This window comes from Canis aureus, chromosome 11 (assembly GCF_053574225.1).
Source record: "Canis aureus isolate CA01 chromosome 11, VMU_Caureus_v.1.0, whole genome shotgun sequence".
Lineage (NCBI taxonomy): Eukaryota > Metazoa > Chordata > Mammalia > Carnivora > Canidae > Canis > Canis aureus.
In genome coordinates this window covers 47792015-47812931 of record NC_135621.1, presented here as the reverse complement: position 1 = coordinate 47812931, position 20917 = coordinate 47792015, and the positions used below count along the sequence as shown (strand labels likewise).

At 47.6% G+C, this 20917-nt stretch overlaps 2 protein-coding genes across 7 annotated transcripts in view; one reads left to right on the top strand and one right to left on the bottom strand.

Annotated features, from left to right (window-relative positions):
- Positions 1-6326: 6326 nt before the first annotated feature.
- On the bottom strand, positions 6327-14352 carry ACTR1B (actin related protein 1B). Of its 2 annotated transcripts, none has more exons than XM_077915148.1 (11): positions 14191-14352; positions 12169-12233; positions 10833-10908; positions 10327-10452; positions 9858-9982; positions 9423-9639; positions 9191-9283; positions 8925-9099; positions 7839-7900; positions 7548-7588; positions 6327-7382 (listed from the first exon to the last, which is right to left on the bottom strand). In XM_077915148.1, exons 1-11 carry the CDS (start codon positions 14236-14238, stop codon positions 7280-7282), a joined length of 1131 nt encoding a protein of 376 aa, XP_077771274.1. In that variant the 5' UTR covers positions 14239-14352; the 3' UTR covers positions 6327-7279. The 2 variants fall into 2 exon arrangements, with proteins under 2 accessions (XP_077771274.1, XP_077771275.1); XM_077915149.1 differs by lacking the exon at positions 14191-14352 and adding an exon at positions 10568-10664.
- C11H2orf92 (chromosome 11 C2orf92 homolog) overlaps positions 13233-20917 on the top strand; it is a 47542-nt gene continuing 39857 nt past the window's right edge. For 2 of the 5 annotated variants that reach the window (XM_077915144.1, XM_077915143.1), the window contains exons 1-2: positions 14579-14767; positions 14917-15038. The gene's annotated coding sequence lies outside the window, so the exon portion shown is untranslated. Of the gene's footprint in view, positions 13249-13618; positions 13790-14566; positions 14768-14916; positions 15039-20917 lie in introns of those variants that run through there. The other 3 variants (XM_077915146.1, XM_077915145.1, XM_077915147.1) reach the window with 3 other exon arrangements.

The following is a 20917-nucleotide window of genomic DNA, read 5'->3' as shown; positions in this document are numbered from 1 at the left end:
GAGGGACACCTTGCTGGCTCAGACAGTAGAGCATGCCACTCTTGAACTGAGGGTCATGAGTTCAAGCTCCACATTGAGTGTGGAGCCTACTTTTTATTAAAAAAAAAAGTTAAAAATTTAAAAATTGCAATGAGGAAAAAAAGTAGGGAGAACCTATCAAGTGAAATGGATGGGAGGAAGATAACAAGAGCAAAGCATGGACCTTGTGTGGATTTTTAAAAATTTTTTTTAGATTTTATTTGAGAGAGGACAAGCAGGGGGAGTGGCAGAGGGAGAAGCAGGCTCCCCACTGAGCAGGGAGTCTCAACGTGGGACTCTATCCCCTTGGGATCATGACCTGAGAAGGTAGACGCTTAACCCACTGAGCCACCCAGGAGCCCCTCTCATTATTTGGATCTTTATTTGAAGAAATGAAACTGTAAGGAAAACAAATACTTTCAACTCTGGATATTTGACATTTAGGGATTTATTTTGTTTTAGATAGGTTAACGGAATTAGCTTTATTTGTTAAGAGATTCTTGGTGAGGTACTTAGGGGGAAAATTTGTCTGGGATTATCTTTGCAACAGTGGGAAAAAGAGGAAGGGGAATTTGGGCTAAGATTGATCCATTGTAGCCAGGTACAAAGAGGGGTCATTGTTCTACTCTTGTGGATGTTTGAACTTTATCATAATAATACAAAATAGAGTTGAAAGAAAGTTTTAAAAGTCCATTTCAGCTACTTTATATTTGACATCTTGGACGACTAAGTTCTTAAGAGCTGTTTGTAAAATGGAACCAGTACCTTTGCATTTTTGTGGGATTAGCCACAGAGGTGGCTTTACTTTCTCCTCAAAATCGGTTCAGACGAGGTCTTTGAGCTGAACTGATGATGATGGGGAGCCTCAGGGAGAAAAATCTTTTCCCCCCAGTCTTGCCTTACTTCCTCTTAAAGGTAGGGTCAAACAAAGTTGCTTCCATTCTTTGTTGTCATCATCTTTTGTTTTCAAGAAATGCTGAAGCATTTGTCTGCCATTCAAGGTCCTTCCTTTTGAGAAGGGAAATACCCACGTTGGGTATAGAGAGTCTTTTTTATTTTTTTATTTTTAAAGATTTTATTTATTCATTCATGAGAGACACACAGAGAGAGAGAGATGCAGAGACACAGGCAGAGGGAGAAGCAGGCTCCATGCAGGGAGCCTGATGTGGCACTCGATCCGGGGTCCCCAGGATCACGCCCTGGGCAGAAGGCAGGCACCAAACTGCTGAGCCACCCAGTGATTCCCTAGAGATTCTTTAAAAAACAAAATCTTAAAAAAAAATCATAACCGATTCTCCCTTAAAGAAAGAAAAATCAAAAAAAAGAGAAAGAAAAATCCCAGTACATGTCCAGACTGGTAGGCAGGATAATGCCTCCCTACCCCACAAGCACCCCACAAATGTCCATATCCTTTAGGGTCCTGGAACCTGTGAATAGGATGTTAGGTCATGTAGTAAAAAATTACTTAAGATTGCAAATTGACTGACCTTAAAATAGGGAGATTATCTTGAATTATCCAGGTGAGCTCAATAACAAGGGCAGAAGAAGAGTCTGAGGGAGATGTGGCTGTGGGAGAATGGTCAAAGTGCAGTGTTGTTTTGAAGCTGGAAGAAGGGGGATACAAGCCAGGGAACGCAGGGCAAGGGATGCAGCCTATAGAAGCAAATAAATGATTCTCCCTCGTCTCCAGAAAGAAATGCAGCTTTGTTCATATCATTTCAGCCCAGCAAGACCCATGTCAGACTTCTATAGATAGAAATATGTGTTGGTTTAAGCCACAAAGTATGTGATAATTTTATTATGGAAGCAATAGATCAGAAAGTTTAACTTCTGCCTCCTGAGCTAGTGGGCCTTAAATTTAGCTGCACATTAGAATCACCTGGGGAAATTTTATAACTCTCAATGCCCAGGTCCTACTCACACCGTTAAAGCAGAGTGTCTGGGGGTGGGACACAGGCTTCAGAACCTGTTCCCCATGTAATTCCAGTGTAGCCCTAGCTGAGAACCTCTGCCTTGGGCTAACCACGTAACTGTGAGCAGCTCTTTTCCTTGCCTCTTGGTAACTGGAAGCCTAGTGGCAGACAGGAAATGTAACACTCCCCTATGAGGAATATCAAACCTTTCCTTTGGGTGGAAGTGAGCTGCTCCCTTCTAAACTTCTGGCTATTCGGTGGCTTAGAAATTGGATCCCATCTCCCCATCTCTAGAGTCTAGAGAAGACTATAAACCTGTGATGGTATTAAACAATCTGCAAGTACAGAATAAACTTGTTTCCTGGAACGATTTGATTGTAAGTTGCTGATCTGATGCCCCATCACACTTGAGTGTGTATTTTTTATAAAGACATTGAAATACCATCTATAACCATCAAAATTAAGAAATTACCATTTATACATTTCTGCCATTTAATCCTCAGACCCTATTCAGGGCTAGCTAAATGGGCCTATAATATCCTTTATAGATACAGTTCAGAATCACGTGTTCCCATTAGTTGTCCTGTCCTTTTAGTCTCCTCCACTCTGGAACAGTTCCTCAGTCTTTCCCTGACTCCTATGACCTTGACACTTCAAAAATTGCACCAACAACTCAGATTGGTTTGATGTTTTCCCAGGATTGGATTCGGGATTATGTGTCTTGGGCCCAAGCACTGCAGAGGTGATGCTGCGCTCTTCTTGCTAGGCATACGGATGTCACCTCGTCCCAGTGCTGATAGGATCTACTTGATCAAACTAATGTCTGCCAGACTTCTCCACTGTGCAGTTGTTCTTCAATTATTAATAAGTATCTTATGGGGGCCACACTTTTGAGATGTCAGTAACTTGCTCCTCAAAACTTTCTTTAAAAAAAGATTTATTTATTTATGATAGACAGAGAGAGAGAGAGAGAGGGGCAGAGAACAGGCAGAGGGAGAAGCAGGCTCCATGCAGGGAGCCTGATGTGGGACTCGATCCCAGGACTCCAGGATGGTGCCCTGGGCCAAGGCAGGCACCAAACCGCTGAGCCACCCAGGGATCCCCCTCATGAAAACTTTTATTAATTTGTAGGAGTATGAACTTATGCTTTGATATTTAATGGATTATAATTCTTAATTATTATTTAGCTTTTGATGTTTAATTTGTTCCAAATTTGGCTGGTAGGAGCTTCTTCAGGTTGATGCCTGTGGCATCTTGACATGTTCCTATCATTCTTTGAGCACTTATTTTCTGGCACTAGATATTCCAGGCTGTTTATAAACTCATAAGGTAGGTACTATTATTGCCACTCCCACATTAGAGATGGGGAACCCTAGAAACAGCTGAGGATTATGCAGCTAGCTAGTTGTGGTGGCAGGATTGTGAATCCAGAACACTTAGCTTGAGCCTGAACCTTTTTCCACCCCTTTGAGGTAATTTTAGATTTGCAGAGAGACTGCACAGAGTTCCTGTATACCCTTCACCCAGTTTCCCTAGCTGGGACCTCCCTAGCACAACCTAGCACAATGATTGAAACCAGGAAATTCACACTCATATGGTGCTATTCACTAATTTTGCTGGCTTTCCCAGTAAGGTCCTTGTCCTATCCAGGACCTCACATTGCATTTCACTGTCAAACCTCAGTCTTCTTTAATCTGTGACAGTTGCTGTCTTTACTTTCATATAACTTGCCACTTTAGAATAAGAGAACTGGTCCATAATTCGTAGAATGCCCTCAGTTTGTTCTGTTTGTCATCCCTGGCTAGATTGAGGTTATGGGGGAATACCACAGGTGACATTGCACCCTTTAGTGCATCAGAAGGAGAGACGGTGACTGATTACTGGGGATGCAAACTTTGATCACTGGTTTTTTAAGGTGGTATCCACTAGGTTCCTCCACCATACAGTTATTATTCTTCCTTTTGTAATTACTAGTTATTTTCTGGGGAGATACTCTGAAGCAATACGAATGTTCTTTTGCTTAACTAGTGTTTGCATCCATTTTTGTCTACAGTTAGTACTGTGGTGTTTGTCTATGGTGATTTCCATTCTCCATTATTCCTTCAAGAATTGAACTACTCTAAGGAAGAACTGTCTTTGTCCTCCATGTATAATCTATTCAATTTATTTATATTAGAGTGGATTCACAAATATTTTTTTCTATGGCTTATAATCCACCACAGATTTGCTCACTGGGTGCTCCTTCAAGTTGGTTTATTTGTCCTTAAGACAACAAGCTCCCTCCTTTTGGGGACACTTCCTTCTCTATGGTACCACAAGATATTCCAGGCTCATTTTATACTTTATCTGCCTTAGATCTAGAATTCCTCCAGGGAGCTCTGATTCCTTTCATTGAAGAGTAGTATTCAGAAGCCCACACTATATGTGCTTGTTGCTGTTGGAGTGTCAGTGTGTCTAGGCCTTCCCAGCAGACAGGGCTGGGAAATACATATAGTCTAACCCTAGCATTCACAGAGGAAGGCCTAATTATTTCAGCATCTATCTTTATATATTTTAAAAACCATGAGTCCATACCTCCAATCCCAATCTAACACCACAAAGCTCATTCTAGCCTTACCTAACCTTTTTGTCTGTAGCTTTTCTCCAACAGTGAGAAACCTGCCATGACCAGAGATCTGTAACCATACTGTCCCTACTGGGAGGGAGGAGTAGTGAGGAGGATGCTGCATTGTTCTTGGCCTTAGAGGATGGGATTTTGACAGACATGAGGGAAAGTCCTTTCCAGCAGACAGTAGAAGCTGGTGGGCAAAGCAGGCATGATGATGTGCAAACCTAAAACAGGAAAGGAACCAATCCGAAAGAGCCTGAATTTAATGCAACATATGGTTCATAAAGGGGATTTCACCTGTGTCACATCAACTTAGTTTTATTCTCCCAGTCAGTGGAGAACTGCCTGACATGTTGGATTAGTAAGTGGCAGAACCAAGGCTATATGGGCTTAAGATCCAAGGGCAAATGGACGGGGTAGGGAGGAGAATGAAGCTACCATTGCAAAATAGGGTGGTAGAGGCCATTACAGTAAAGGAATGGGTAGGAAACACATTATAGAAGAACCATCAGAACGTGGTAAATGCGGAATCTGGAGGCGATAAGGAAGGGAAGAGTCAAAGTGATAATGCTCCAGACCTGTGTAGTTTGGAGAAAGTGGTACCGTGAACCGAACCACCAAAAGGGTTCTATGTAAATCGTTTCTCCCTTGAGGGTAGGTACAGGCTTCACTGCTCTGTGACCACAAAGCCTCACAAAATGCCCTGTGACGATTGGCCTCAGTCAGCTCTTCCCTACTACCTGAGCTCCTCAGCTCTCCACCCTCTCTCAGCTCGACCAACTCCAAATGGATTGAACACACAGCTATGACAACCATTCTCTCATCACCTAGGATGCAGCTAAAAACCCTCTCAACGCCCTCCACGTGCTGGCCCCAACCTCCCTTTTGTGTTTGTCTTGCATTCCAGCCCTTCCCTGCTTGCTTGGCGTCACTTGGGTCCATGCTCTTCTCTCAAGCCCCACTGGTCCCAGGCATCCTTTGAGCTCTTGTTTCAACCTGAAAGGCCCTCCCCTCCCTGGCTGACCTCTCCTGAATCTGTGTAAATCAGCCTGCCACTTGAGGGGTTAGATGTCCTTCTCAGCCTCACAACACTACGAAAAGAGCAAGTTCATCTTCTTCCCCCTGACCCATACATTTTTGGGGGCAAAGACATGTCTTGTTTACCATTGGCCCCAAAACTATGGCACCCTCCTGGACATACTGCAGGAGTCCCAGTCCCTGATGAAGGAAAGGGCAGTCACTGAATTCTGCCTCACTGTACCTCTCCACCCCCCCACCACTCAGTTTCTTCCTTCTGGAGGAAGAGCTTAGCTCATCAACACAGCCTTCTCTACCTCCTCCAATAGCCTCTTTCCAGCTGGCCTGACCCCTGAACCTGCACCACCGTTAGGTTTATCAGCCTCAGCCATGTCTGAGCAGGCCAGCAGAAGTGCCCAAACAATGCGTGTGTGCGGATGTACCAAGCCCCAGCCCTGCCTGTCACGAGATCCTGTCCAGGAATAAGGCTGAGGAAGGCAGCCTTGTTCTCTGCTTCCAAGTCAACTCCTCCTGGTGGACTGTAGCGAGTGGGTAATGAGGCTGGGGAATTCTACCACGGGGTTGAGAGCTCAACCTCCTGGGGCCTCTTATGCCGCGTTGCCCCACCAACCACTGGAAACCCTCAGGCTTCTGAACTAGAGCCAGTGCCACGCTGCCTTCTTGCTGGTCCTTCCTTTCTCTCAAGGTCCCCAGGGATAGATGAGTGAACAATAACACAAAACCACAAGAAAACAGAACCACACACTAGGCCTTGTCCATAATTATTACTATAATGATTTACAAAAAAAGTTTTCAGGCAGCTGTGTTAAATTATTGTACATTTCTGGGAGAGGGAAGTGGGGGTCCTGGCCATAGTCAATGAAAACCTCCTTCGTGGGACAGGTGGGAAAAGGAAACGTGCCCCCCATACTCCCTCTAGGTCTGACTCCAGATCCAGTGGCTTCTGGGAGTGGCAACCAATGAAGACCATTAACCCTTTCCTACCCAAGATACTAAGGTAAATGAGGAGTGGTGTCAATGAAGTGCTTTGAAGGGAAACTACAATAATCCATGATCCTCTGCCCTGATCCTGGGGCAGACCCTTTGCTGGGGATGGAAGACTGCCCAGTCCTCAGCCTACACCAAGGCATCTACCCAGGAAGACAGGAAGACTGAATGTGACAAGGTAAGGGATGCCTAGGTATGGCACAGGAAGCAGTGCTGCACCAGTGGGGAGCTGCTGGCCACCCCTCCACCCCACGCCTCAAGGCTAGCTACACAGGCATCCAGGCACTCTGGCTCTGGGAGGGATCCTGTCAAAGGAAACGGGGCTGTTGGGCATCTGGCCGTGGAGCTCGAGGAAGCAGCCCCAAGGGTCAGAGCAAGACCCTGCCAAGGGGGACTGCTGGAACAATCTAAAGCTGGGCCCCTCAATTCCTAAATTCCAGCTCATGACTCCATCCATGCAGCTAAATGTTACTGTGTGTGTGTGTGTGTGTGTGTTTGTGTGTGTCTGTGTGCAGGGCAGGGCTGCAGGGAAGCATGGTTGCCCCACCTGCCCAGGGTTCAGGGCATGCAGGGGACCCTAGTCCTAGGATGTAGAGCCCAGACCAGAAAGGGTTAAGGGCTCTGACTCCCCTTTCCTTCCGCTCTTCCAACAAGCTCTTCCAACATGGCTCTTCCAACACGGCTCTTCCAACACGCTACACTTCTTCCTCTGGCACTAGAACGTTTTACGATGAATAGCACGGGAGCCATCCTCTTCATACTCCTTTTTGGATACCCACATCTTCTTAAAGGTATCCAGCGAGGCCAGGATGGAGCCACTGGGAGGGAGGAGGGAAGGATAGACTCTTGTGGACCTGAGGGCTGGGCCATCTACCCTTTCTAGGCACTCAAAGCTCCATCTCTACCTGCGAGGGAAATCCACCCACCTCCACCTGGCCTGGGCCAATGGTCTCCCAGAGCCCTCCCTGTGAGCCCCTCCTCACCCAATCCACGTGGAGTACAGCCGTTCCTGAGGGGCCGAGATCTATGGGAACAAATAGCAATGTAATTGCCTGTCACCACACAGCAGCCCCCACCACAGCCTTGGGAGCCTTTCTCCTGGGGCCTGAGGCCACAAAACAAGTGCATCAGCTGGGACAGTAGGAGCAGCTGAACGGGGAGGAGGCAGCTGAGCTTAACTGGGAGTGAGAGGGTGTCTGCAGGTGGCAGTTGTACCTCCCCCAGTCAAGGTTGCCCAGCACCCTCATGCCCCATGGGACTCCCTGTAACCTCACCTTGATTTTGACATCCTTTGGGGCAAGCTTCTTCACTTCACTTAGCAATCGGTCACCGAAGCCTGTGAATACAAGGCTGGTTGAGCCCAGGGTTCACTAGCACCCCCATCTCCAAACTCTGGTGCCCCCAAGTGCTGCCACCCTTCCTTTGGTAGTTCTCTCCAGGATCAAGGATGGTGGGGGCAAGCCATCCCAATGGCAAGAAAGAGCCAGCACCATGCCTGAGGTGGGCCCAGCTTCCTCAGAGAGGCAGCATGAGAGGGGAACTCCAGGTTACACAGCTTCATCTGGCCCCACGCTCTTCCACCCAAAGCAAAATCAAAGGCAAATGACAAATCAGGGGGAAAATATCTTTTCTGCCCATCACAGAGGCCAAGATCACATGGGGGGGCTGTGATCTTTCGCTGGGGACTCTCCACCATAACTGGTGGGGGTGTAAGTGGCATAGCTTCCAGGGGAGGGGGAGACTGGTGGTATCTACCAAATAACAAGTACCTATGTCTACCCTCTGACTCAGCAAGTCTCCCAGGATTTCACCTTCATGGATTTTTATTATGTGAGGTTATCCGACACGGCACCTCTGTGATTTGCGGTGGCTGCAACAACACTGCAGGCCATCGGCAGGTCAGTGGGGAAATAGCATAGCCATTCAGGGAAATGCCACATGGCCGTATTAAAGAGCTCATGTGGATGGGGAAAGACCTTCCAGGCATGGGACTGTGTGAAAAATACACAGTGTGCAGCCTGGAGAGCATGTCATGATGGGTATAAAAGCAGGAGTGAGGGGAAATGCACATTTGCTAATATGCACAGTGCTGCTGAGCATACAGTTGAGAAGCTTACAACTCCTCGGGGAGGGAGTGGGGTGACCAAGATGGGGGAAAGAGACGTCTTCTTACAAATCTTAGATCTTATGTGAGCTTATTACAAAGTCCATAAAATTTCACTTAAAACTTCTCTCAAAAAAAAAAAAATGCTCACTGAGCCCCAAAAAGCCAACAGAAAATGGAGCCCCAAAAAACCTCCTAGGCTCCAGGGAGTGGGGTGTAGTCTAGGTCTTGATCACCACCTCCCCAACAGCAGTACCTTTGAAGAGCGTGGAGCCACCCGAGAGCACAATGTTGGCGAAGAGTGTCCGGCGGAGGTCCATGTCAGACTTGTGGATGGCAAAGACCAGCACCTCGTGGAGCCCCTCGCTCTCATCACCTACCAGGTCCGGCTGGAACAGCAGCTCAGGAGCCCGGAACCGAGCCGGCCCCACCTTTGGAACACAAGATTGAGGGCAACAGGCTTCTTATTCCTCTAGGTGCCAGCATCACCACTGCCACCTGGTGCCAGGCCTCACAACTTACGTCGAGCACGCTGCCATCTGGCAGGGTGTACTGAACCTTCTCAGTCTCCAGAGCCTCATCCTTCTGTGGGTTGATGGAGAGGTAACAGGCTCGCTGCGGTGGGCAGGGACACAACGCTCAGAAGGCTGCAACCGGGAAACCCACACCCAGGGCTCAACCTCATGCCTGGGTGCCACCGCCTCCCACTGCTCCACCCAGCTGGCCTCCACACCCTCTTCCTGCCCTCTGTCACCTCTTTGATGGTCCGCACGACCTCAAACTCAGCTGAGGTGTGAAAGTCAACTCCTTCCTTGCGCAGCAGGAGCCGGAGATAGCGGGAGACATCCCGGCCAGCAATGTCCACCCGCATGATGGAGTGTGGCATGGCAAAGCCCTCGTAGATGGGCACAGCATGAGTGACCCCGTCCCCTGAGTCTAAGACCACTCCTGTCGTGCGTCCTGTCGCATACCTGTCACCAGGTCAGTGTCCCTTCACTTCAGCCACTGAGGCACGGGGCCCTCCTCCCCCCTGGAAGGGACCCTGGGACATTTTTATTATCTGGTCTGAAAAAGGGACACGAGGGACTCCCTAAAGGAACCGTTACCCGGGGGGCTGTTTCTATAGGGATGTCCAACAAGAGCCAGAGGATGGGGACTCAGGAGACCCCAGGGTTTAGGGAGCACTCACAGGCTGAGCACCGCCTGCATGGAGATGAACAGGGCTGGCACGTTGAAGGTCTCAAAGAACACCTCTGCTGCTTTCTCCCGGTTCTTACTCGGGTTGAGTGGAGCCTCCGTTAGGAGAACAGGATGCTACAAGACATGGCAGGGTTTAGGCATGTGCAAAGACAATGTGCTAAGGCTAAAGAGGATCTTCCTGGACAGCCAAAACCCCCGCTGCGAGCACACGTAGCTACAGCCTTCTGGAGGGTAACATCCCACTATCTGCCAGCAGTTTCTCTTCCAAAGATCCAGCTTTCTCTGGAAAACTCTACTTGGCATTCGCCGACTGCATGTACCCACATATACGCAGTGACGAAGCAGCAGGTCCTAACAAAATGCAGAGGAAGTGCAGGAGGATAAGCAGGAAGGGAAGAGCAGGGAGAGGGCACCCCTGAGCACTGGGAGCCTGGTGGAGGGGGGGGGGGCTGCCACACCTCCTCCGAGAAAGTCTGCAGCTGATCCTTGGAGTAGACGTACTGCCAGATGCGCTCCATGTCATTCCAGTCTCGCACCACACCATGCTCCATGGGGTAGCGGATGGCCAGCAGCCCCCGGTGCTCCTGCAGAGGAAGGTGGGAGGGCCAGCTGGAGCACCCGGTCCCTCTCCAGCAACGGCTTTCTGCCTTCTTGGAAGCCGCCCCTTCATCTGCCCTGAATAGAACCACCATTGCTTACTGGGTGTCCCCATGCCTGGTAGCCAGGTCCTGAACTCAGCACAGGCTCATCTGTCCAGTAGCACCTTCTTAGGCCCTCAGAGCCTGGTCAGCTTCAACTGGCAGGGGACAGAGAGGGTGGGGACGTGCTCCCTCCCACCTAGTCCTCCCCTTCCAACGCTGGCTGAAAACAGATGCCCCCTCAGAAGGTACAGCTCTGACCATGAGCCCATGTTCCTGGGACCAGAGACCCCAAGCCCTGGCAAATGCATGTTCCAAGGTATTACCTCTGCTTTTGGTCCAATGAAAAGGTCCCCCTCCAGGGCTCCAGCCATCACTCGCATGTGCTTAGGGCGCCCAACACTACAAGGATAGGTCAAGTCAACAAGGTGGGCAGGGGGCGTGGAAGAGCCCACATCCAGGAAAACCAAGTCTAACTCCTGTGGTCAAAAGTGTAATTACTCTAAAGCATCGGGACCTGGCCATGTGGCAAAGGCCAGAACCCAGGCCTACAGGATATGGGCCTACAGAGCAGGCCTTGGCAGGAGGGCATGCTCAGGGTCAGAAGGAAAGGGATCCTTTCCATTCCCGACTCTCCATCCTAGAGAGGCTGGGAGCTCTGGAATCTTAGCTCCTCATGGTCCAGCCCTGGCAGAGGGTCAGCTTCTGCAGCCACAATGACTCAGCCCACACTCTCGATTTCAGGAGGGCAGGGCTGCCGCACCGTCTGTAGACTAAGGTCCCAGGAAGTTGGATCATGGCCCTTGTCCACCCCTCTCCCATTCATTTGATCCTGCCCCTTCCCACTACCGGGGCTTCCAGACTAAAGACTCAGTTTTTGGAAGACTGGACAAGCTACCATTCCAAAACGTGACCCAAGTTCCCTGCACATCGATAGGAAGGTTTAACTGAACCCAAGTGGAGTTCAGAATTGAAAGCTGAAGCCCTACTGAGTGCTTGGTGCTCCAAGCTGGCCCTGTCCCCAGACGAGGCCTGGGGTTCTTGGTATAGTCAGCCACTTTGGGAGGCCTCAGGATCCCCCAACACGCCCTGCTTAGCCAATCCCTCTAAAACCTTCAGGATTTGAGAAGTGGTACCACCTAGGGAATACTTCCCAATGGGCTAGAGTGGCTGAAGCAGTGCTCCGGGTTTCCCCTGTGCTTTCTCATCCCTCTTATCCCTGCCACCACTGGCTCCATTCAGGGAAATATTTCCCTTGACTGAAACCCATTATTTTCTAGAGCTGGAAAATAAATAAGCCCTGAAAGAAACATTTCCTGGGAGGAAGGGATGGCTATGCATTAACTCCCACTCTTTCTCCTCTGAGTTTGGGTTTTTCTCCCAGAGATGTCTCTCTTAAAATCTTGCTGCTACTACCCCAGCCAATTTCCAAGAGAATGCTGGTGGCTTCTCCCTCCCTGGCTAAAGATGGGATCAAAATCAGACTTCAAAGACTAGGAAGCCCACAGCACTTCCAGAGCTGGTAACAGCGTTAGCCTCACAAATCTGGTGTCTTCCCTTAAAGGAAGCAAGAGTTGATCTCAAAGAGAGCTATGACACAGAGCCAACGTTCTTCCAGGAATCTGACAAAAAGGTTAGGGCTGCTGCCAGAGCAACACTTACTAGTTTGGGAAACAGTATTTGGGAATCTGGTCTCCTGCAAAGCCAGCCTTGATCACCCCGGAACCCTGCAAGGAAAAACAGTGCTTAGCTCCTGACACACACCTCCAGATGAAGGCAGTGCCCTGCAATAGAGAACCGGCTGCTCCGTCCTGGCAGCCCAGGGTGGAAGTCTGAGATCCCACCAAGAGGGCAAGATCGTTTACAAGTACACCAATGATTCACAACTAGGGGGTGCTTTGCACACCTTCTCCCAAATTTGACAATGTCTGGAGACTGAGGAGGGGAGGGTAGAGGGAGGGTGCTACTGGCATCTAGAGGGTAGAGCAGGGATACTGCTACATATCCTACAATACACAGGCCAGCCCCTCACACCAAGAATTATCTAGCCCAGAATGTTAATGGTGTGGAGACTGAGAAACCATGAAGTACGTCCTCTGCACACTCTACGGTCAGCTGCAGGCAGGAGGAATCCCTGGCCATCCCGCCTCTCCCCCCAGAGCAAACACGGATCACATACAGGACCCACTCGGGAAGCTCACTGTGTACACAGCAACAACTGGCACCTCTCTTCAAGTAGCTCCTCCCAAGAATTTGCTGCTCCAGCATGGAAACTGGACTTAGGATCTTAAAGGGAACCTTTAAGAACCATCCCACTAATGAAGGAATCAGCCTCTCAATCTCACTTCCCACAGACTGCCATCACAACCTTTTGGGTCTGAGTGCAGAAATAAACATCCTCACGTTACAGAGGAGGGGCTGGAAGCCCACAGGGACCAGGCAGGCTCTGAGCTCCTAAGCTTGTTGGTTAGCCTAAATGAGTTATCTGCCCACCAAGAAAGGGAGTGTCCTACTCCTTCCTGCAGCCTGCTGGAGAGCACCCCCAAGCCCAGTTCTAGCCTTCATATTAAACATCCCCTGCTGTGACTCAAGGAGCCCATGTGGATACTCCAAAAAAAGACAGCCATTCAGGATTACATCGGGGTCATGTGGGAGGGAGACACATCCCAGAAAGAGGAGTGAGTCATTATAAAAAACTCCAAGGCAAACATAGCAGAGGCAGATACCCAGGCTAGGGGCCTGGTATAAATCTAGATCCATAGATTCCCCTGCCCTTCATTCTCCTCCCATGGACCAGAAATCCTCAGAGGGCAGCTGAAAACATGAAAACATGTCGAGCCCCAGTGGTGAAGGACAAAGCCACAAGGAAGCCAGGGAACTTTTCCCTGAAGCTTCCAGACCATTATCCCAAACTGCTGTGGGTCCTGGCAAGAGTGGTCCTGGACTCTCCCCCACTGTCCTGCTGGCTGTGGAATTTCTGCTCTGCACCGGCAGGCGCACTTTAAGGAGCGGGTCAAAGTAGCCAAACCAACCAGCTGATGGTGGACAGACATGTGGTTCTCAAGAGCTTAACCAGTATTTTCTTTTCTTTTCTTTTCTTTTTTTTTTCCAGTCAAAGAAAAAGCGCACAGTAGAGCACAGCCTGCCCACCCTGGAGGTCCTGTAAGAGTTGCGGCCCCTTGGGAAGGGCAAGGACAGATCAGGCCAGCACTGTGCAAAAAGGACAAATGCCGTCCCGTCCCTCCTCTTCCACTAGGAGGGGCACTCGGGCCCCGGGAAACGGGTAAAGGCGCTGGGGTCGAAACCTAACCAGTGTCTCCCTCTCAACCACCAAGGGTCCAGAGGGCGGCCCCAGGCCTGACACACGGGAGCACCGGCGGGCCCGTGCGGCTCTCGCTCCAGCGCTGCCGATGCTGACCGAGGGCCGCCGGTCGCATGGGCTCCCGCCTCTCCAGGACCTCCCCGCCGGGCTCGGGGAGGGTTCGGGCAGCGGCTCCGCAGCACCGGTGGAGGGACCGGCCCCACGGCGCGGGCTACAGAGCCAGGGAGCAGGAGAGCCCCCGGAGGAGGCGGCGGGCGGGCAGGGCCTGGACCACTAGCCGAGGTGGGCGGACCCCCCCGCGGCCCTCCGCGTGCGCCCCCGGGGGCGGGGCGCCCGCCCTCCCCCCGACTGCCGGGCCTCACGTTGTCGATGACCACGGGCTGGTTGGCGATAATGTCGTAGGACTCCATGGCCCGGCCGGCCGGCCCTGCCCAGCAGGCGGGCTGCAGGAGGCACCGGCGAGCGGGCAGGCGGGCGGACCCGGACGGCGGCGGCTCCAGACACCGTGCCGCGCCCCTCCCACCCCGCGCGCGCAGCCTACGCCAGCCCCGCGGGGCTTGCTGGGGGGCGGCCCCCCCGCGGCCAATCACCGCTCCCACTCGGGCGGATTGATGCGGGCGCCCCGGGCCTGCGGCGGGCGGGGGGGCGGGGCCTCCGGGTGCGGGCCAGCCAATTGCGGCCTTCCCGGAAGTACTGCGGGGGCGCTCCCAAGGTAGGCTGCGCCGCGTAGGGGGATGACGTCATGGCTCGGCTCTTAAAGGGGACTTGGACGGAGCCGAGGGGGCCGCTGAGAGTCACCTGCCCAGAAAGACGTCGTTCCCGAGCGGCAGCACCTGCGACCACGCTACTTCGCGAGCGCGTGGTCCCCGAGGAGGCCGGCGCTGGGTATTTTACCCAAAACATTTCTTTACTGAGCCCCGAAGAGGATCCTTTTTTCGTGTAAAAATTACAATTCTGTGGTAACTTGGTAGCTGGCGTTAGTTCAAAACCTATGTGTTTGCAGAGCACTTCTACCCATTTGACATAGATTATGTTAAATCTTTGCAATGACTCTATCAGGTAGCTGTATTCTTATTCCCGTTTTGCAGATGTGGGAACCGAGGGGCCTCGTACTGCTGTGACTAGCCCAGGGCTCCCCACAACCCCGCAGCCTCCAGCCCTGCAGCAGTGCAACGTGGAGTCCTAATTCGTTTACCAAACTGAGCCGTAGGTATGTGCTACCTTTCCCACTGAACTGTGAGATTAAATTTGGTAAAAGTGAAGCATAACATCATACAGAAAAGTGCAGAAATCACATTTCTATGAATTATTACAATGGGGACACGCTTGTACAGCAATAACCGAGTTTAAGAAACAGAGCATGACCAGGATCCCAGGAGCTACCCGTTCCTCTCAGTCACTGCCTGGCTTTTTTTTTTTTTTTTTTCTTTCTTTCTTTCTCTTTCTTTTTTTAATATTTTATTTATTCATTCATGAGAGACGCAGAGAGAGATGCCTGGCTTTTCCTGCGAGGTGACCGCTTTCCTGAATTGCAACACCAAAGGTTAGTTTTGCCTACTGAGGAACTTTTTTGCAGTGGGATCATCAGTATGCGTTCATAAAATGAGCCACTGTGAACCGTTAAAAATAACGAAGCTTTATATAATCTCATGTGAAGCACATCAGGACATAGGAATCAAAGCAAAGAAAGCCACAGTATCCAGAATGTTATACGGTCCTGTCTCCAAAGAGTCTATGAGGCACCTTCAGGGCTTTTTTAATATGGGAAAGAGCCCGATGGCAAATGTGGGTGAATGAAGGGAGAATTCTTTTTTTTTTTTTCAACATAAACTTTTTTTGGTATTAAATTGTTTTTAACTTGTTCGTGCATATTTTTACTCGCATTTATTTTATTGCGAGAGAATACACACAACATAAAATTCACCATCTTAACCATTTTTAAGTGTACAGTTGAGTGGTAGTAAGTACATTCATAATGTGCAACCATTACCACCATCCATCCATCCCCAGAACTGTTTTCACCTTGTAAACTCATTAAATAGTAACTCCTCATTCCTTCTCCCCTCAGGCCCTGGGCATCCACTATTCTTTTTGTTTCTATGCATTTAGATAGCTGATATAAGTGGAATCATATAATAGTCACCCTTTTGTGACTAGCTTATTCTATTTAGCATGTCCTCAGGGTTCATCCATGTTGTAGCACATGACAGGATTTCCTTTCTTTTTTTCTTTTCTTTCTCTTTTTCTTTTTTACTTATTAATTTGACACACAGAGAGAGCACAAGCAGGGAGAGTGGCAGACAGAGGGAGAAGGAGAAGCAGGCTCCCCAGTGAGCAGGGAGCCTGATGCAGGGCTTGGTCCCAGGACCCTGAGATCATGACCTGAGCTGAAGTTAGACGCTTAACTGACTGAGCCACCCAGGCACCCCGTGCCCTGTTCTATTTTAAGGATTTTATGGTTTTAATTCTTATATTTAGGTCAAAGACTCATTTTGAGTTTTTTTTTTTGTGTATACTATTGGGTAAGGATCCAACTTCATTCTTTTGTACGTGAATATCCAGTTTCTCCAGCACCATTTGTTGAAGACTGTCCTTTCCCCATTGAATGGTTTTGGCAACCTTGTCAAAAATAATTTGATCATATATGTGAGGGCTTATTTCTGGGCTCTCTATTCCAGTTCGTTGGTCTGTATGTCTGTCTTTAAGATATATTACTTCTTAAATGAAATAAAAAACTGAAGTAAGACTGTATCTATGTGACATTCAAACATTTATGGAAAAAGTGCTAGGGTTCTACTTGTGAAGGAACTCCATGAACCCTAGGCAGCAGAGAAAACAGTGCTGGAAGAGGAGTGGCTGAAAAGGACCCCCAAAGTACACGTTATTGAAGGCTATCCAGCGAACCCAACTGCAGAGGCAGGAGGGCAGGTTCATCAATTATTCTCTGAGATAACCATGAGGAGGAGGAGCTCAGAAACCTTACTTAGGACGGAGAAAGGAAAAAAGGAAAGAAAAACAGGGAGAGGCAGGAGAGAGTGATAGGGTGAAAGGATCCCTCAGACCTGCAAGGCCAGCCACTTCCTCCTTGCTCCTTCTAGCTGCTCTCAGATGTCCCTCTTTTCTTTTCTTTTCTTTTTCTTTTTTTTTTTGATGTCCCCCTTTTCTTACCTAGATGTCTCCCTTGCCCTTAGATTTCTTTGACCTTACGAATTTCAGTAACCATTCCTTTTACCCACATTACTAATAAAGACAAAAGCTACCAATGCAGGTTAGTTCTTAACACATGTAGAAGAGCCATAGGAAAGGGTTTTGGGGGACTTCCCTGAGAGATAGACCCCAAAAGAAAGAGAGGATAGCATGCTATGCCTGATGCCACCTCTTCATCCTTTCTACTACAGATACTCACTTGTGGCCACCAATGATGTATGAAAAATTTGTGATCAAACAAAACTATTAAGGAAATACTGTCAACTAAATTAACTCTGAAAATTGGAGGAGTTCTTGCTGTAGCCTGAGTGCTTCTCCTTTGATATCTGCTGGATTCCCCTTTAAGATCTTACCTTATTATTTCTTTGGGAGCATAGAGTGGAAGATTGGGATAAACTGAAGGGTCAGATGCCTGGGTATAATTTGCCATCTTCAAATCAGAACCCTATCATTCTATTTCATTCTTGTATATCTCACAGGTGAAAACGTAGGATCACCTTGTTATATACTGCATTTCCTTATGCTTTGTGAGATATAAATGACATACAGTAAACTGCATGTATATAAAGAGTACAATTTGGTGAGTTTTGACATATGAATACACCATGAAACCGTTTTTTCCCCAGTCAGGATAATGAAGATATATCCATTGCTTAGCAGTTCATCATGGCCTTCATCTTCCGTCTCCCTTCCATGCTTTTATCCTTAGACAAGCGCTAGCCAAAATTTTCTGTACTATAGACTAGTTGTCATTTTCTAGAATTCTCTATTGTGTATGATTACACAGTTACGCATAATACAGTATTTTTTTTAAAGATTTTATTTATTAATGAGAGGCAGAGAGAGAGAGAGAGGCAGAGACACAGGCAGAGGGAGAAGCAGGCTCCATGTGGGGAGCCTGACATGGGACTGGATCCCAGGTCTCCAGGATCAGGCCCTGGGCTGAAGGTGGCGCTAAACCGCTGAGCCACCCGGGCTGCCCCCTATTATTTATTTATTTATTTATTTATTTATTTATTTATTTATTTATTTAATTAATTAATTTATTTATTTATTCATGAGAGACAGGGTGGGGGGCAGAGGGAGAAGCAGGCTCCATGCAGGGAGTCCGACATGGGACTCGATCCCGCGTCTCCAGGATCACACCCTGGGCTGCAGGCAGCGCTAAACTGCTGCGCCACTGGGGCTGCCCCCTATTATTTTTTTAAAGATTTATTTTATTTATTTGAGAGAGAGAGCGTGCATGTGCATGCATATGCATGGTGGGGGGAGGGGCAGATGGAGAAAATCTTCTAGCCGACTCCCTGCTAAGCAAGGAGACTGACTCAACTTAAGGGTCAATCCCACAAGCCATGAGATCATGACCAGAGCTGAAAAAAGAGTAGGACACTTAACCTACCAAGACATCCAGGCACCTCATCCCCTAGTATTAACATCTTGCTTTAGTGTGGTACGTTTGTTATAATTGATGAACCAATATTGATACATTATTATCAGCTAAGGTCTGTAGTTTGCACTAGGGTTCACTCTGTGTTGTACATTCTGTGGATTTTGATAAATGCTATAATGTCATATAAGCACCATTACAGTATCATACATTATAGTTCTATGGCCCTGAAAAAAATCACCTATGCTCCACCTATTCACTCCTCCCTCCTGAATCTCTGGCAACCACTGATATTTTTACTATTTGTATGGTTTTGCCTTTTACAAAATGTCATATAATTGGAATCAGACAGCATGTAGCCTTTTCAGAAAGGCTTCTATCACTTAGTGTTAGGCGTTTCCTCTCTGTGTTTCTGTGGCTTGACAGCTCATTTCTTCTTATTGCTAAATAATATTCCATTGTTTCAATGTACCACAGTTTTTTTGTTTGTTTGTTTTTTATCCATTCACCTATTGAAGGATATTCTAGTTGCTTTCAATTTTTTGGCAATTGTAAATACAGCTGGTATAAACATTCATGTGCAGCTTTTTGTCTGAACATGTTTTCAGCTCTTTTGGGTAAATACCTAGGAGTGTAATTGGTGGATGGTAAGCCTATGCTTTTTTAAAGAAACCACCAAACTTCATTCTAAAGTGGCTGTAACATTTTATATTCCCACCAGTAACAAATGAGAATTCCTGTTGCAAAAAAAAAAAATTAAAAAAAATTTTTTTAAAAAAGAGAATTCCCGTTGCTCCACATCCTCACCGCATTTGTTGTCAGTATTTTGTACTTTAGCCATTTTAATAGATGCATAGTGGTATCTCATTACTGTTTTAATTTGCAATTCCCTAATGACATATGATGTTGAGCATCTTTTCATATGCTTATTTGCTACTTGTAGATCTTATTTGGTGAGGTGTCTGTTCAGATCTTTTGCCCATTAAAAAAATATATTTATTTAATTAACAGAGAGATAGTGAGAGAGCACAAGCAGGGGGAGCAGCAGAGGGAGAGGGAGAAACAGGCTGCCCACTGAGCAGGGACAGGATGACCTGAGCTGAAGGCAGATGCTTAACCATTTAGGTGCCCCTTTTTTTGGCCATTTAAATTTTTTTTTGAGTTTTAAGAATTCTTTGTATTTTATTTGTTTGTTTATTTGTTTTTAAAGATTTATTTAATTATTATTTTAGACAGAGTGAGCAGGGGGAGAGGGCAGAGAAGAAAGAGAGGGAGAGAATCTTGAAGTTGACTTCCTTCTGAGTGCAGAGCCCAATGTGGGGCTCTGTCCCAGGACCCTGAGATCACAACCCAAGCCAAAATCCAAAGTTGGCTGCCTAACCAACTGAGCCACCTAGTCACCCCTATTTATTTATTTTTTAAGTAGGCTCCACACCCAGTGTGAGGCCTAATGGAGGGCTACCCCTCCAAGATCAAGACCTGAGCTGAGATCAAGAGTTGGATGCTTAACCCACTGAGACACCCAGGTGCTCCAAGAATTCTTTGTGTATTTTAGATACAAGCCCTTTGTTACATATGTGTTTCACAAATATCTTCTTCCAGTCTGTGGCTTGCCTTTACATTCTGTTAATACACTTGATTTTTAAATATTGACCTTGTATCCTACCACCTTACTAAACTCATTTTTTCTTAGAATTTTCTACATAGATAATCAAGTCAACTGAGAATAAAGACAATTTTACTTTTCCTTTCTTTTACTTCCTTTTCCTTTTTTCCCATTTGGGGCTCAGTGTCATCACCCTGAGATCATGACCTGAGCTGCAATCAAGAGTCTGATGCTTAACTGACTGAGCCACCCAAGCACCCCTATTTCTTCCTTCCTTCCTTCCTTCCTTCCTTCTTTCTTTCTTTCTTTCTTTCTTTCTTTCTTTCTTTCTTTCTTTCTTTCTTTCTTATAAATATATACACATTTCATTTCTTTTTACTGCCTTGTTGAATGAATAAGACCTTTTAGAACAATGTTGAATGAAAGTGGTGAGAATGACATTTTTGCACACATCCTGAGATTAGGAAGAAAGCATTCAGTCTTTTGCGATGATATATGTTACTGTAGATTTTTTTTAAAGATGCCCTTTATCAAATTGAGAAAGTTCCCTTTATTTTACATCAATGGGAGTTTTATCCTAAATAGATGCTAGAATTTGTCAAGTGCATTTTCTGTATCTAATGTGATGATCATATGATTTTTCTTTTTTTTTTTTTTGATTTTTCTATTAATGTGATGAATTATAGTTATCTATTTTTGAACGTTCAAGCAGCCTGTATTCCTGTAATAAATCTCACTTAGTGGGATCCCTGGGTGGCGCAGCGGTTTAGCGCCTGCCTTTGGCCCAGGGCGCGATCCTGGAGACCCGGGATCGAATCCCACATCGGGCTCCCGGTGCATGGAGCCTGCTTCTCCCTCTGCCTGTGTCTCTGCCTCTCTCTCTCTCTCT